We start from the raw sequence: 17,748 nt of genomic DNA on the forward strand, positions 1-17,748 counted from the left end.
TATTTTCAAATATCTAGATGGCAGTGAAGAAAACTACAGGCTGATCATTTTAGAGCCAAATTCAAAATCACTTTTTATTTAGTCAGTCATACTAAAATACATACCACTGTAATTGGATAAAGAGGATTCTGAATTGAAAGCAGAAGAACTTTGTTGCCTCCTGATGGATCATCAGTATTTCCTGGACGTGTGATCCTTTTGCTTGTAGAATAGTTGAAAAACGCCTGTTGACCAGCAATGTACACGGGTTCATCCGCAGCAAATGTCACACATTCTTTGGCACTATCTATGTTTTCAAATTCCACTAGAGCCTGCCGTTTAAATGGCATCATCATCACATAGCTGGAAAGGGGGGTTGGGAGGGAATACCCGAATATAATAAATCCAATTAAAATTATTTGATCTCAGTCAAGTAGAAGTAAGCTTTAATAAAAATGTGTAAAATTACACATATTAGTTTTCTTCAGTACTTATATTCAATCAATGTAAGCCAACACTTAAACCATCCAGTGAAACCATGGTTGACCATGTATGAGGGCATACATTTGCAAGTTTACCCTCCTGACTGAAAGCTTATCCACCTCATCCCCTACTACAATGGCACTCCAAAGAAATATTAGAAAACATCAAGATACAGAAACCAACAGAGATAATAATCCAACAGAAGGTTGGCAGATAGGACCCCTACTTAAATAGCAGACACAACTATCTTTCTTGAATTTTCAAATTAATAAGTGCTCACACTAATAACAATGAACTGACTATATTTTTGTTTATTTTATCAAAAACAAACACAACCAAATTATAGAAACAATTTGACTGACCAAGGTTCACATAATCTCCTCCGAAATATTGTTAAATATTAAAAGTTAAAGAATTCATGAAAATGAATTACCATACTAGAATATGATAAACACTGGTAATCATGGTGGCCCAGAGAGAAGCAAGATGGTGGGGTATATACATTTCATTGTATACCCTACCCTTCTGTTCCAGTTTGCTAGCTGTCGGAATGCAATATATAAGAAATGGAATGGCTTTTAAAAAGGGGAATTTAATAAGTTGCTAGTTTATAGTTCTAAGGCCGAGAAAATGTCCCAATTAAAACAAGTCTATAAAAATGCCCAATCAAAGGCATCCAGGGAAAGATACCTTGGTTCAAGAAGCCCGATGAAGTTCAGGGTTTCTCTCTCAAGTGAGAAGGCACATGGTGAACACAGTCACAGTGTCTTTCTCAGCTGGAAGGGCACAAGGCAAACACGGCGTCATCTGCTAGCTTACTCTCCTGGCTTCCTGTCCCATGAAGCTCCCCAGGAGGCGATTTCCTTCTTCAACTCCAAAGGTCGCTGGCTGGTGGACTCTCTGCTTCATGGTGCTGCAGCATTCTCTGCTGTCTCTGAATCTCCATTCTCCAAAATGTTTCCTCTTTTACAGGACTACAATAAACCAATCAACACCCACCCAAATGGATAGAGACATGTCGTCACCTAATTCAGCTGAACAACCACTCTTGACTAAATCACATCATCCAGGCAGATGATCTGATTACAGTTTTAAACATACAGTATTGAATAGGGATTATTCACCTTTATGAAATGGGATTTTGATTAAAACATGGCTTTCCTAGGGGGCATACATCCTTTCAAACCAGCACACCTTCTTTCTCGGAAATTTTTTTTTAATACATGAAATAATGAATAAAGAAATGACAGGAGGGAAGAGAGCAATCATAGCACATGAATCACAGAGAGAGCTCTCATCAATGGAACAAGGAGCTTTAAAACGTTTATTAACATGGTTTTTTTGTAACAGAAGGTGTGCCGGTTTGAATCTGTAGTGCCAGAAAAGTCATGTCTTTTAATCCTCATTCAATACTGCTTGCTGGGAGCATTTTTATGGTTCCCATGGAGATGTGGCCCTCCCAATTGTGGGTGGTAATTTTTGATTAGATAACTTCCATGCAGTTGTGACCACCCATTAATGCTTTAAAGAGGAAATATTTTGAAGAGTGCCTTTTTAGAGCCATGAGAAAGCCACAGCAGAGCCAAGCAGAGCCACAAGGCCAAAAGAATGAGAGTCCACCAGCCAGTGACCTTTGGAGATGAAGAAGGATAACACCCCGGCAGGAGCTGCATGAAACAAGAAGTTGGAAGAGAAAACTAGGAGGTATTGCCATGTTCGCCACATGCCTTCCCAGTTGAGAAATGCTGAATCCATTGTCCTTTCTTGAGTGAAGGTAACCTCTGTTAGTGCCTTAGTTTGGATATTTCTATATGCGTGCTTTAACTGGGACATTTTCTAGACTTCAGAACTGTAAACTAGCAATTTGTTAAATTTCTCTCTTTAAAAACCATTCAATTCTGGTATATTGCATTCCAGCAGCTAGCAAACTAGAACAGAAGGCTAGCTAGAGAAATCACATTGGGTCACATACTCAGTGTCAGCAATGCTTCCCAATCAGGTATCCAAGGTCCTACTGTTACACTGTAGAAATGAACAATGGTACAGCATTAGTAAGAAACAGACCACCTTGGAAACCTGGCAAATTACATAATTTCTTATGAATCTCAATTTCTTCATTTATAAGACTAGAAGAATTACTGTCAAGATTTTAGTTATTGCATGTAAACTGCTTAGCAGAGTGCCTGACATAATGTAACTACTCAATAAAAGATTACTAGTGAAACAAAAAATAAAATTAAATTAAAAAAAAGTTTTTAAATACATGTCATCAACACATCAGTGAAAGACACCTCCTTGAAAAATCTCCCCTCAGAATCAACTAATAAAAGGGCAAATCCCACTTGCTTAGAATTCTGACGGATAGTAGAGACTGGAGAAGGAATCTAAAAATGCCACAGCAAAGAAAAGAGAAAAATAATCAGGTAGGAGATTTTCTTTCTGGACCCACTAGTCCAGACCCCTCCCCTTTATGTCAGTCAGGAGTAGTTTGGGAGTCACAGGGAGGCAGCACAGCCCAGGACCCTCCTACTGCAAATGCAGACTATAGAGCCACACAAAGCAGGAGTTAGAACCCCATGCAGTACGGAGACACAGAGACCCAAGTACACAGAGACCCAGGGAAAAACCTATCGGCCACTAAGGAGTGCCACATACAAAAGGTTCCCAAGAGGGAAAAAAGAGACCCATGGGAGAACTGTTGGTAAGGGATGAATTCATTCAATCCATTCTCTGTTTGTTGGACTACCTAAATGCAAAATGGATTTTCTTGGACTGACCCATCTCCATCTGGTATTTCCTGAGGCAGGATACCATAATGAAGAAGAAAATGTGAGACAGAAAAGCTTTAAAGAAATAATAAAAAAGAAAAAAAAAGAGGGGTGGGGTGGAACTGAGCTGCTATAAGACAGAAAGGATCCCAGAAGTGAAAAGTGTAAGGAAAAAGGGACGCTGAGGGAAAGACAGAATTTAACACATCACAGGAACTGGGGAGAAAATGCAACACAAAAATAAACAGAACAAATCAAGATTTCTGGAGAAGGAACAGAGGAAAAGAGGCTTTCTCCTAGAGGTGAAACAACAGCACAAAAAGCACAATCTTAAAAACTGTACTGCATATCAGATGAAGAAGACTTGAGAAAATCGAAACAGAGGAACTTGGGCTACAATAAAGGTCCTGAGTAAGTTGGACCAACGATCAAAGAGCCTTAATATAAAACCAATCAACAATTAAACCTTAAAGAGGGGGGAGAAACTGACCTTCAGTGTTAACACATCAAAATAATCAGGTCCCAGACATCAGCAACAAATTATAAGCCACATCAAAAAGAGAAAGACACGCGTCAGTCAAGGGAACAAATTAAAACTTCAGAGGAGACAAAGAATTTGGAACTAATCAAAGAAAAACAAATCTAAATCAATTCAAGGAGATAAAGGAAAATATAGATACAGAGCTAAAGGATATTAAGAAGACAAACAGAGGACTTTCGGAGAAGATGGCGGCTTAGTAAGACGCGCGGGTCTTAGTTCCTCCTCCAGAACAGCAACTAAAGAAACAGAAACGATACAAAACAGCTCCCGGAGCCACGACAGAGGCCAAAAAGACAGAGTACCCCATTCTGGAACGGCTGAACAGGCAGGGAGAATCCGCTGCAGTGAGATCACCGAGGGGCGCGTGCTTCCCGGGGCGGCTGGTGACCGGGGCCCCTTCCACACACGTGGCTTCCCGGTCCGACTGGGAACGTTGGATAGCGGGGCCCTCCCACCACGCTTGGAGTCTCAGGCCGGCTGGGCAATTTGGACCGGCACTCCCCCAAGCCGCGGTGGCCGGCGCCCCCCCTCCACGCGCGGTTTCCCGGGCCGACTACGAGATTTGGATTGGCATTCCCCAAGCCGCTTCGGCTGGCGACCCGCCCCCACAGTGAGAGTTTTCCAAAGTTAAAGGAGCCCCAGCAGCTTTTACTGGTGGGACCCGCAGACAGACGAGCGCCACGAGCGCCACCCACTGGGCAGGATAAGAAAAACTGAGCCCAGAGATTTCACAGAAAAATCTTTCAGTCAGCTGGGTCCCACACCCAGGGAAATCTGATTAAATGCCCAGACACCAGCAGAAAATAACGGATGACGCTCGGAAAATTGAAGATATGGCCCAGTCAAAGGAACAAACCAATAGTTCAAATGAGATACAGGAGCTGAGACAACTAATGCTGAATATACGAACAGAAATGGAAAACCTCTTCAAAAACCAAATCAATAAATTGAGGGAGGACATGAAGAAGACATGGGCTGAACAAAAAGAAGAAATAGAAAATCTGAACAAACAAATCACAGAACTTATTGGAGTGAAGGGACAAAGCAGAAAAGACGGAAAAAACAATGGATACCTACAATGGTAGATTTAAAGAGACAGAAGCTACAATTAGTGAACTGGAGGATGGAACATCTGAATTCCAAAAAGAAACAGAAACTATAGGGAAAAGAATGGAAAAACTGGAGCAGAGGATCAGGGAACTGAATGACAATATGAAGCGCACAAATATACGTGTTGTGGGTGTCCCAGAAGGAGAAGAGAAAGAAAAAGGAGGAGAAAAACTAATGGAAGAAATTATCACTGAAAATTTCCCAACTCTTATGAAAGACCTAAAATTACAGATCCAAGAAGTGCAGCGCACCCCAAAGAGACTAGACCCAAATAGGCGTTCTCCAAGACACTTACTAGTTAGAATGTCAGAGGTCAAAGAGAAAGAGAGGATCTTGAAAGCAGCAAGAGAAAAACAATCCATCACATACAAGGGAAACCCAATAAGATTATGTGTAGATTTCTCAGCAGAAACCATGGAAGCTAGAAGACAGTGGGATGATATATTTAAATTACTAAAAGAGAAAAACTGCCAACCAAGACTTCTATATCCAGCAAAATTGTCCTTCAAAAATGAAGGAGAAATTAAAACATTCTCAGACAAAAAGTCACTGAGAGAATTTGTGACCAAGAGACCAGCTCTGCAAGATATACTAAAGGGAGCACTAGAGTCAGATACGAAAAGACATAAGAGAGAGGTATGGAGAAAAGTGTAGAAAGAAGGAAAATCAGATATGATATATATAATACAAAAGGCAAAATGGTAGAGGAAAATATTATCCAAACAGTAATAACACTAAAAGTTAATGGACTGAATTCCCCAATCAAAAGACAGAGACTGGCAGAATGGATTACAACCCAGCAATACCACTGCTAGGTATCTACTCAAAGGACTTAAGGGTAAAGACACAAATGGACATTTGCACACCAATGTTTATAGCAGCGTTATTTACAATTGCAAAGAGATGGAAACAGCCAAAATGTCCATCAACAGACGAGTGGCTAAACAAACTGTGGTATATACCTACGATGGAATATTATGCAGCTTTAAGACAGAATAAACTTATGAAGCATGTAATAACATGGATGGACCTAGAGAACATTATGCTGAGTGAGTCTAGCCAAAAACTAAAGGACAAATACTATATGGTCCCACTGATGTGAACCGACATTCGAGAATCAATTTGGAATATATCATTGGTAACAGAGACCAGCAGGAGTTAGAAACAGGGTAAGATAAAGGGTAATTGGAGCTGAACGGATACAGACTGTGCAACAGGACTAGATACAAAAACTCAAAAATGGACAGCACAATACTACCTAACTGTAATGTAACTATGTTAAAACACTGAATGAAGCTGCATCTGAACTATAGTTTTCTGTTGTTTGTTTGTTTGTTTGTATCTTTTGTTTTTGGTTTTTTTTCTTTTTCCTTTTTATATATATATATTTTATTATTATTATTATTGTAATTTTCTTCTCTATATTAACATTCTATATCTTTTTCTGCTGTTTTGCTAGTTCTTTTCCTAAATCGATGCAAATGTACTAAGAAAGGATGATCATACATCTATGTGATGATATTAAGAATTACTGAGTGCATATGTAGAAAAAAAAATAATAAGACAAACATAACAGAAATTATGGGGATGAAAGGCATAATAATGGAGATTAAAAATATACTAGAGGCATGTAACAGCAGACTTGAACAGGCAGAAGAGTCAGTGAATTAGAAGTCAGGACAATTGAAATCATACAGTCAGAAAAACAGATACAGAAAAGAAGAGAAAAAATTGAGCAGTGTCTCAGATATTTGAGTGACAGCATTATGAATACAAACTATGTAGCATGGGTGTCTCAGAAGGGGAAAAGAAGGAACAAGGCCAGAAAGAATATATGAGGAAATAATGGCAGAAAATTTCCAAGCCATTATGAAAGACAAAAAAAGACATGTCCAAAGAAGCACAACATATTCCAAGCAGAATAAACCCTAAGAGACCCACTCTGAGACACACAATAATCAGAATGTCAAATGCCAGATAAAGAGAGAATTCTGAAAGTAGCAAGAGAAAAGTGACTCATCATATACAAGGGACCCTCAGTAAGACTAAGTGCCCAGCAAACTATCCTTCAAAATGAGGGAGTTTCACTGCCATCCCCCTCTCCACGTGGGACGTGACTACCAGCGATGTGGAACTTCCTGGCAACATGGGACAGAAATACTAGAATAAGCTGGGACTCAGCATCAAGGGATTGAGAAAAGCTTCTCGACAAAAAGGGGAAAAGTGAAATGAGACAAAATAAAGTGTCAATGGCTGAGAGATTCCAAACAGGGTTGCAAGGTTATCCTGGAGGTTATTCTTACGCATTATATAGATACCACCTTTTCAGATAAGGTGTAACAGAGAGACTGGAGAGAAGTGCCTGAAAATGTAGAGAAGGCTAGCTATGTATCTTGTGTTCCAGTAGCCATGTTTCTTGAAGGTGACTGTATAATGATATAGCTTTCACAATGTGACTGTGTGATTGTGAAAACCTTGTGTCTGATGCTCCTTTTATCTACCTTCTTGACAGATGAGTAAAACCTATGGATTAAAAATAAATAAATAAAAAGGGGAACAAATGTTAAAATAAATTTAGAATAGTGATCAATGAAAGGGAAAGGTAAGAGGTATGGTATGTATGAATTTTTTTCTGTTTTCTCTTTATTTCTTTTTCTGAATTGATGCAAATGTTCTAAGAAATGATCACGATGATGAATATACAACTATGTGATGATATTGTGAGGTATCAATTATATATATCAAGAATGGGATGATCATATGATAAGAATGTTTGTGTTTGTATGTTGTTATGTTGAATAAAAAGATTTTTTTTTAAATCAGGGAGTTTAAAATATTCACAGAAAAACAGAAACTGAGAAGATTTCATCTAAAAAAGATCCACCGTACAAAAATTACTAAATGGAGTTCTGCAGATTAAAAGGAAAAGAGTGGCTTGGATCAGTGTGAAGAAATGAAGATGTTCAGTAAGGGTTACTAAAAGGGTAAATGCAAAACCCAATAGTATTGGATCCTCAATATATACAAGTCTACTCTATATCTTATAACAGTCAGAATACAATAGAACAAGAAAAAGGGAAATTTCCTGATAATGGGCATGCAAAATATAAAAAAATAACGTGGGACAAAAACAACATAGAGAGGGGAAACCAAGAGATATGAAAGCAAAGAACGTGTATGCTATTGAAGCTTAGTTGGTATCTTTTCAAATTAGCAGTTTATAAATGCAGGTTATGTAAGATAAACCCCAGGATAACCACAAAGAAAGTATTTTTAAAATACACAAGAAAGGGATCAGTCAGATACATCACAAAAGATCAATATATAGAAAAAGAGGTGCAATAAAGCAAAAGAGACCAAAAAAAAAAAGATATGACATATAAAAACCAAAGCACAAAATGGCTGAAACACTGCCTTTACAGTAACAACACTGAACGTTAATGGATTAACACCCCCCAAAGACATAGACTGGCAGAATGGATTGAAAAAAGCATGATCAAACTATATTGCTTACAAAAGACTCCCCTTAGACCTAAAGATACAAATGTGGTGACAGTGAACAGATGGAAAAAGATGTTTCATGCAAAGAGTAACCAAATATGAGCTGGGTTAGCTATACTATTATTGGACAAAACAGACTTTAAGTCATAAGCTGTCACAAGAGACAAAGGACACTATATATTAATAAAAGGGTCAATTCACCAAGAAGAAATAAGAATCATGAATATTTATGCACCTAACCATGGTGCCCATAATACACGAAGCAAACAGAAGCAAAACTTAAGGGAGAAATAGACATCTCTACAATAATAGTTAGAGACTTCTGCACATGGATCATTCTCCAGGATAGACCAAATGTTGGGTCACAAAACAAGTCTCAATAAACTTAAAAAGACTGAAATTATAGACAGCATCTTCTCTGACCAAAATGGAATGAAAGCTGGAAGTCAGTAATAGGCAGAGAACTGGAAAATCCCCAAATATATGGAATTAAATAACATACTCTTCAACAGTGAGTCAAAGAAGAAATTACAAGAGAAATCAATAAGAAACTAATCCCAAAGGAAGCAGAAGGAAAGAGAAAAGATTAGAGCAGAAATAAATGAAATGGAGAATTAAAAAAAATAGAGACTTAACAAAACCAAAATCTGGTTCTTTGAAAAGATCAATAAAATTGACGCAACCTTAGCTACCCTAACAAAGAAAAAGAAAAGATATAAATAAAATCAGATGTGGGGGTGGGGGGATTTTACTAGTGGTTCCACAGAAATAAAAAGGATCATAAGAGGATACTGACAATCAAATTAGACAGCCTTCAAGAAAAGGACAAATTCCTAGAAACACATGAACAACCTATACAACTCTAGAAGAAATAGAAGTCCTCAACAGGCCAATTACAATAGAAGACCTCAACAGGCCAAGTACAAGTAAAAACCTTTAACCAGTCATCAAAAATCTTCCAACAAAGAAAAGCCCAGGACCAGGTGGCTTCAAAGGTAAATTCGACCAATCACTCCAAGAAAAATTAGTACAAATTCTGCTCAAACTCTTCCAAAAAATTGAAGAGAAGGGACCATAACCTAACTCATTCTATAAAGCCAGTATCGCCCTAATACCAAAGCCAGATAAAGATATTACAGACTAATTTCTCGAATGAATTTAGATGCAAAGATCTTCCACAAAATACGTGCAAATTGAATCTAACAGCACATTTAAAAAATTATATGCTACAAATCAAGTGGGTTTTATCCGAGGTATGCAAGTGTGTTTCAACACAAGAAAATCAATTAATGTCAGCATACCACATTAACAAATCAAAAATAAAGAAACAAGGACTAATTTTCTAAAACAATAGGTGGCAAAAAAGGGTTCCAAGATGGTGGCTTAGTGAAGTATGAAATTTAGTTCATCCTCCAGAGCAGCTAGTAAATAGCCAGAACAGTACAGAATGACTGCTGGGGCCACATCAGTGACTGGACACACAGCGTATACCAGTCTAGACCGGCTGGACCAGCTCTGAGCCCACCCAGAACAGCGAGTCCCCCAAGCTGCAGAGGTCAGGGCCACCCCCCCCGCCACACACACACATATCTGGTTCCCAGAGGGGAAAGGAAAGAGACTTTACTAACAGCAAGGGCCTAAGCTCAACCAAGCTCCAACTGTGGAATAACAATTCTGACTACTAAAAATAGACCCCAGCTCAGCTGAACGAGGAGTAAAAGCTGAGACAGGGCTGATAGAAAAAGAAAAAAGAAAAAACAAAAAGGTCTTTTTTTTGATCAGACAGCACAAAATACTTGAAGAGGTCTGGGCCCTGAAAGGAAGTGGCACATATGACCCTGAGATACATACAGCAATGTACCAACTTAAGCTATTGATTGGCAAACTAGAGGATCAGGGGTCCTGCTCTGAAAAGGATTTTTTTCTTTCCCTTTCTTTTTTTTTTTTGTTTTTGCACGGGTAGGCACTGGGAATCGAAACCAGGTCTCCAGGATGGCAGGTGAGAACTCCGTCTACTGAGCCATCATGGCCTGCCCTCTCTTCTTTTTTTGTGGCTGTGTTTCTACTGCTTGACTGTTCTGCGGATACAACTGGAATGCTTCTCAGGCTCCAACTGCCACAGGCAAGGGTGGGATTAAGCTTGTCTGAGAGACAAAAAGGCTGGTCAGGTGAAAGGAGGTAATTACCTGGAGGCTGTGACTTCCCCAGGAGAGGGATGGGGCCCAGCTCAGGTGGAATCCTTCCCTGAAGGAATTCAGACCCCCAGGTCTGTAATATTGAAGTGACTACAACCTCTCTTCTCTCTACCACACTCCCAGCAGGGAGAGTCTGCTGAAGTTAAAGACACCGCATCACTTTAAGATAGGATTAGTAAACTGGAGGACGAGGCATCTGAAATACAACAAGCAAAGGAAAATATAGGGAAAAGAATGGAAAAATATAAGCAGGGACTCAGGGAATTGAATGACAACATGAAGCACATGAATACACGTGTGGTAGGTGTCCCAGAAGGAGAAGAGAAGGGAAAAGAAGGAGAAAAACTAATGGAGGAAATCATCACTGAAAATTTCCCAACTCTTATAAGACTTAAAATTACAGATCCAAGAAGTGCAGCATACCCCAAACAGAACAGATCCAAGTAGACGTACTTGAAAACACTTACTAATCAGAATGTCAGGTGTCAAAGAGAAAGAGAATTTTGAAAGCAACAAGAGAAAAGCAATCACATATAAGGGAAGCCTAATAAGACTATCTGTAGATTTCTTAGTAGAAACCACAGGGGCGAGAAGACAGTGGGATGATATATTTAAGATACTAAAAGAGAAAAACTGCCAACCAAGGATTCTATATCCAGCAAAACTGTCTTCAAAAGTGAAAGGGAAATTAAAACAATTTCAGACAAAAAAAAAAATCACTGAAAGAATTTGTGACCAAGAGACTGGCTCTGCAAGAAATACTAAAGGGAGTACTAGAGATAGATAGGAAAAGACAGGAGAGAAAGGTGTGGAGAACAGTGCAGAGTTGAAGACCATCAGAAAAGGAAAAAGAAGAAAAATTAGATATATAAAATCCAAAAGGCAAAATGGTAGAGAAAGCACTGCCCTTAAAGTAATAAACTAAATGTTAATGGATTAAACTCCCCAATCAAAAGACACAGACTGGCAGAATGGATTAAAAAACAGGATCCATCTATATGCTGTCTACAGGAGATGCATTTTTAGACCCAAGGATAAACATAGGTTGAAAGCGAAAGGTTGGGAAAAGATATTCATGCAAATAATAATCTGAAAAGAACAGGAGTAGCTATACTAACATCCAACAAATTAGACTTCAAATGTAAAACAATTAAAAGACACAAAGGACACTATATATGTATTAATAAAAGGAACAATTCAACAAGAAGACATAACAATCATAAATATTTATATATCAAGCCAGAGTGCTCCAAAATACATGAGGCAAATACTGAAAACATTGAAAAGAGAAACAGACACCTCTACCATGATAGCTGGAGACTTCCCACTCTCATCAATGGACAGAACATCTAGACAGAGGATCAATAAAAAAACAGAGAATTTGAATAATACAATAAACAAACTAGACTTAACAGACATTTATAGAACATTACATCCCACAACAGCAGGATACACCTTTCCCTCAAGTGCTCATGAATCATTCTCAAGGATAGGCCATATGCTGGGTCACAAAGCAAGTTTCAATAAATTTCAAAATATTAAAATCATACAAAATACTTCCTCAGATAATAAAAGAATGTAGTTGGAAATCAATAACAGGCAGAGGGCCAGAAAATGCACAAACATATGGAAGCTCAACAACATGCTCTTAAAGAACCAGTGTGTCAAGAAAGAAATACGAGAGAAATCAGTAAATATCTTGAGGAAAATGAAAACAAAACATATCAAAATTCACGGGATGCAGCAAAGGCAGTGCTAAGAAGGAAATTTACTGCCCTAAATGCCTGTATCAAAAAAGAAGAGCAAAAACCAAGGAATTAACTGTTCACTTGGAAGAGCTACAGAAAGAACAGCAAACTAACCCCAAAGTAAGCAAAAGGAAAGAAATAACAAAGATCAGAGCAGAAATAAATGAAATTGAGAACATGAAAACAATCGAGAAAATCAACAAGTTGGTTCTATGAGAAAATCAATAAGATTAATGGACCATTAGCAAAGTCGACAAAAAGAAGAAGAGAGAGGATGCAAATAAATAAAATCAGAAATGGAAACATAACCACTGACTCCATAGAAATAAAGGAAGTAATGAGAGGATACTATGAACAACTTCATGCTAATAAACTAGACAACGTAGATGAAATGGACAACTTCCTAGAAAGTCATGAACAACCAATATTGACTCAAGAAGAAATAGACAACCTCAACAAACCAATCACAAGTAAAGAAACTGAATCAGTCATTAAGAAGCTCCCCCAAAAGAAAAGTCCAGGAGCAGATGGCTTCACATGTGAATTCCACCAAACATTCCAAAAAGAATTTAGTACCAATCCTGCTCAAACTCTTCAAAAAAACTGAAGAGGGAAGGCTACTGTGCTGGTTTGAAGGGAAGTATGCCCCCTAAGAAAAGCCATGTTTTAATATAAATCTCGTTTCTTGAAGGTAGAATAATCCCTATTCAGTGCTGTATGTTTGAAACTGTGGTGAGATCATCTCCCTGGTTGATGTGATTTGGTTAAGAGTGGTTGTTAAACTGGATTGGGGGATGACGTGTCTCCACCCATTTGAGTGGGTCTTGATTGGTTTCTGAAGTCCTATAGAAGAGGAAACATTTTGGAGATTCAGAGAGACTCAGAGAGAGCAGAGAATGCTGCAGCACCATGAAGCAGAGAGTCCACCAGCCAGTGACCTTTGGAGATGAAGAGGGAAAACACCTCCGGGGGAGCTTCATGAAACAGGAAGCCAGGAGACCAAGCTAGCAGATGACACCGTATTCGCCATCTGCCTGTCCAGCCGAGAGAGAAGCCCTGACTGTGTTTGCCATGTGCCTTCTCACTTGAGAGAGAAACCCTGAACTTCATCGGCCTTCTTGAACCAAGGTATCTTTCCCTGGATGCCTTTGATTAGACATTTCTATAGATTTGTTTTAATTGGGACATTTTCTCAGCCTTAGAACTGTAAACAAGCAACTTATTAAATTCCCCTTTTGAAAAGCCATTCCATTTCTGGTATATTGCATTCTGGCAGCTAGCAAACTAGAACAGCTACCTATCTCATTCTATGAAGCCAACATCACCCTCATACCAATGCTAGACAAAGATACTACAAGAAAAGAAAATTACAGGTCAGTCTCTCTAATGAATATAGATGCAAAAATCCTCAACAAAATTCTAGCAAATTGAATCCAGCAGCACATTAAAAGAATTATACACCATGACCCAGTAGGATTCATCCAAGGTATGCAAGGATGGCTCAACATAAGGAAAGCAATTAATGTAAATACACCATATCAACAAATCAAATCACAATAACCGCATCATCTCAATTGATGCACAAAAGGCGCATCATCTCAATTGATGCAGAAAAGGCATCTGAACAAAATTCAACATTCTTTCTTATTGAAAACACTTCAAAGGACGGGAATAGAAGGGAACTTCCTCAACATGATAAAGGGAATATATGAAAAACCCTAACACAGCTAACCCTAAAACATCTAACATTATCCTCAATGGGGAAAAACTGAAAACTTTCCCCCTAAGATCAGGAACAAGACAAGGATGATCCGGCAATACCACTGCTGGGTCTCTACGTAGAGGACATAAGGGCAAGGACACAGACGGACATTTGCACACCAATGTTTATAGCAGCATTATTTACAATTGCCAAGAGATGGAAACAGCCCAAATGTCCATCAACAAGACAAGTGGCTAAATAAGCTTTGGTATATACATACGGTGGAATATTACGCAGCTATAAAACAGAATAAAATCATGAAGCGTGTAACAAGGTGGATGGACCTTGAGGAAGGACATTATGCTGCGTGAGATTAGCCAGAAACAAAATGACAAATACTGTATGGTCTAACATTAATGAATGAACTTGGTGAATGTTCAGTTAAGAACAGAGGTCATCAAGAGATAGAAATAGGGTAGATTCTGGGTAACTGGAGGTGAAGGGGTACAGATAGTGCAACAGGACCGACTGTAAAAATTCAGAAATGGATAGCATAATACTACCTGATTGCAGCACAATAATGTTAGTATACTGAATGAAGGTGAATATGAGAATGAGAAGAGGGAGGAGGGCTGGGGGCACAATGAAACCAGAAGAAAAAAGAGACGACAAAGACTGACATGGTATAATCTAGGAATACCTAGAGTGTACAATGATAGTGATTAAATGTACAAATTAAAAAATGTTTTTGCATGAAGAAGAACAAAGAAATGTCAATGCCACCGGGTGTTGAAAACAGATGGTAAATCATATTTTAAAACTTTTTAAACTTATATGTGAGACACTACCGCAAAAAATGTTTATTTGGTATAAAATTTACATTTTGACTAGTGCATTTCCTGATATAACTTACATGGACAGTTAAACTGAACACCGTAAGTACATGGAACCTTGAATAGGGCATGAGATTTTTTAGGTTTATTCAGTGCGATGCCCTGATAAATCCCAGAGTGATTTGAACAGTGAATAAACAAGTATTGCTAAAGTCCCCTTGGACTTTGCAAGAATTTTCCCTCTTTGCAAGAAAGAGGGAAAATTCAACTTTCCCATTTGAAGAATCCCTGATATGCTCGCAAGCAGTGGGGACAACCAAATCAATACACTGAGCCCTCAATCTTGGGGTTTGTTTATATGAAACTTATGCCCACAAAGGATAGGCTAAGCCTACTTAAAATTAGTCCTAAGAGTCACTCCCAGAGAACCTCTTTCGTTGCTCAGACGTGGCCTCTCTCTGAGCCAACACAGCAAGCAAACTCATCACCCTCCCCTTATCTACATGGGACATAACTCCCAGGGGTGTAAACCTCCCTGGCAACATGGGATAGAAATCGTAGAATGAGCTGGGACTCGGCATCAAGGGACTGAGAAAAGCTTCTTGACCGAAAGGAGGAAGAGAGAAATGAGATAAAGTGTCGTGGCTGACATTTCAAGCAGAGTCGAGAGGTTATCCTGGAGATTATTCTTTCGCATTTTATAGATGTCCTCTTTTCAGTTTAAGGTGTATTAGAGAGGCTAGAGGGAAGTGCCTGAAACTGCAGAGCTGTGTCCCAGTAGCCATGTTTCTTGAAGTTGATTGTATAACGATATAGCTTTTGCAATGTGACTATGTGATTGTGAAAACATTGTGTCTGATGCTCCTTTTATCTATGGTACTGACAGATAAGTAAAAAATATGGATTAAAAATAAATAAAAAATAGGGGGAACAAATATTAAAATAAATTGACTAGACTGAAATACTAGTGAATGATGAAAGGGAGTGGTAAGGGGTATGGAAAAAAAAAATAGGGGGAACAAAGGTTAAAATCTATTGAGTAGATGGAAATACTAGTGGTCAATGAGAGGGAGGAGTAAGGGGTATGGTATGTATGAGTTTTTTCTTTTTTCCTTTTATTTGTTTCTGGAGTGATGCAAATGTTCTAAAAAATGATCCTGGTGATGAATATACTATGTGATGATACTGTGAGCCACTGATTGTACACCATGCATGGAATGTTTGTATGTTAAGAATGTTCATATTTGTACGTTGTTTTGGTTTGATAATAAAAAATAAATTTAAAAAATTTAGGTGGCAAGAGCTTTCTTTACTGCATAAAATATTAAGTTCAAAAAGTTTTGTTTTAGGGCGGGCCGCGGTGGCTCAGCGGGCAAAGTGCTTGCCTGCTATGCCGGAGGACCTCGGTTCGATTCCCGGCCCCAGCCCATGTAACAAAAACGGAAAAACAAAGTACAATAAAACAAGAAAATGTTTGGAGATGTTTCCCTTTCTTCCTTCCTTCCTTCCTTCTATCCTTCCTTCCTTCTCTCTGTCTTTCCTTTAAAAAAAAAAAAAAAAAAAAAAAAGTTTTGTTTTAAAACTTTAATACAGCTAGTCACTACCAAGCTTCCCCTCCTTTAATGGGGAGGGAAGAAGGGAAGAAAAAAGTACTACATAGCACACATTAAATATTCTTCTGTTTGTAATACATAAACACAGCATGGAATAGAAAAAAGACAAAAAAGGTGAAGATACAGTGATGTTATTAAAGACACAACAATTTTTAACATCGTTATATTTTCCCTTGAACTTATTTTCTTTCCCATGCATCGAGTTTTTAGATGTAAACTTAAGACATATTTAACTTGTATGTACCCTTTTAATATGAGCAGTTTCTATATCATTTTTCATAACCCTCAAACTCCACAGGAAGAAAAGGAAAAAAGAAGGGAGGGAGGGAGGAAGATAGGAAAAGTTCCTGTAAATGTGGCATTTCGAAGAAAAGTCTCTACTGGGGACTTTTCATAGCCCTTTCAGCTTTCATAGTAGCCACCTCTTATTCAAGTTATTTCATACAACTGAAACTATAACTGACCTTTTTTATGTCAATTAATCTCTTAATTATATACTTTTTTCCAGTTATTTCTACCCACAAAACTACCAATCCTGAAGGCAGAACTATGTACTATGCAAATTAACAAAATAACTTTCATATATGGAAGACTTTATCATGTACTAAATATACATCAGTCTAGAGTCAAAACAACAGTGTTCTATTTCTTTAATCCCCAACATTCAGGTCCTAGTCATTAACATCAACATACCAAAACAACTGTTTCCCTAAAGCTTCTATCTGTATTTGTCCATCATTTTAATTTCTGACATTTAACTTACAGGGCGGGCCACAGTGGCTCAGCAGGCAAGAATGCTTGCCTGCCATGCCAGAGGACCCGGGTTCGATTTCCGGTGCCTGCCCATGTTAAAAAAAAAAATTAAAAATACTGGTAAGTTAACTACTCAAGCCCATGATCTTGAGGCTTGCTCTTACGAAGCTTATTTATATAGCAGAAAAACTAAGGCTATCTATAGTTATATCTAAGAGTTACTTCCAGGGGACCTCTTTTGTTGTTCAGATATGGCCTCTCCCTCTCTAAGCCCAACTCTGTAAGTAAAATTATTACCCACCCCATCCCCACTATGTGGGACATGACATTCAGAGGTGAAAGTTTCCCTGGCAATGTGGATACGACCCCCAGGGATGAGCGTGGCCATGGCACCAGGATCAACAATACTTTCCTGACCAAAAAGAGGAAAAGAAGTGTAGTAAATAAGGTATCGAGTAAGGGTGCGCAGGTGGATCAGTGGAAGTATGTTGCCTTCCATGCAGGAGACCTGGGTTCAAACCC

General features: G+C 38.5%; 1 protein-coding gene across 1 annotated transcript in view; it reads right to left on the reverse strand.

Annotated features, from left to right (window-relative positions):
* Nucleotides 1-17,748, reverse strand: part of HNRNPLL (heterogeneous nuclear ribonucleoprotein L like) — a 74,251-nt gene that overhangs the window by 39,676 nt on the left and 16,827 nt on the right. Inside the window, exon 3 of the mRNA XM_077134027.1 lies at nucleotides 105-342. Coding sequence (XP_076990142.1) covers nucleotides 105-342 — 238 coding nt within the window. The remainder of the gene's footprint in view (nucleotides 1-104; nucleotides 343-17,748) is intronic.

This window comes from Tamandua tetradactyla, chromosome 17 (genome assembly GCF_023851605.1).
Source record: "Tamandua tetradactyla isolate mTamTet1 chromosome 17, mTamTet1.pri, whole genome shotgun sequence".
Classification (NCBI taxonomy): Eukaryota; Metazoa; Chordata; class Mammalia; order Pilosa; family Myrmecophagidae; genus Tamandua; species Tamandua tetradactyla.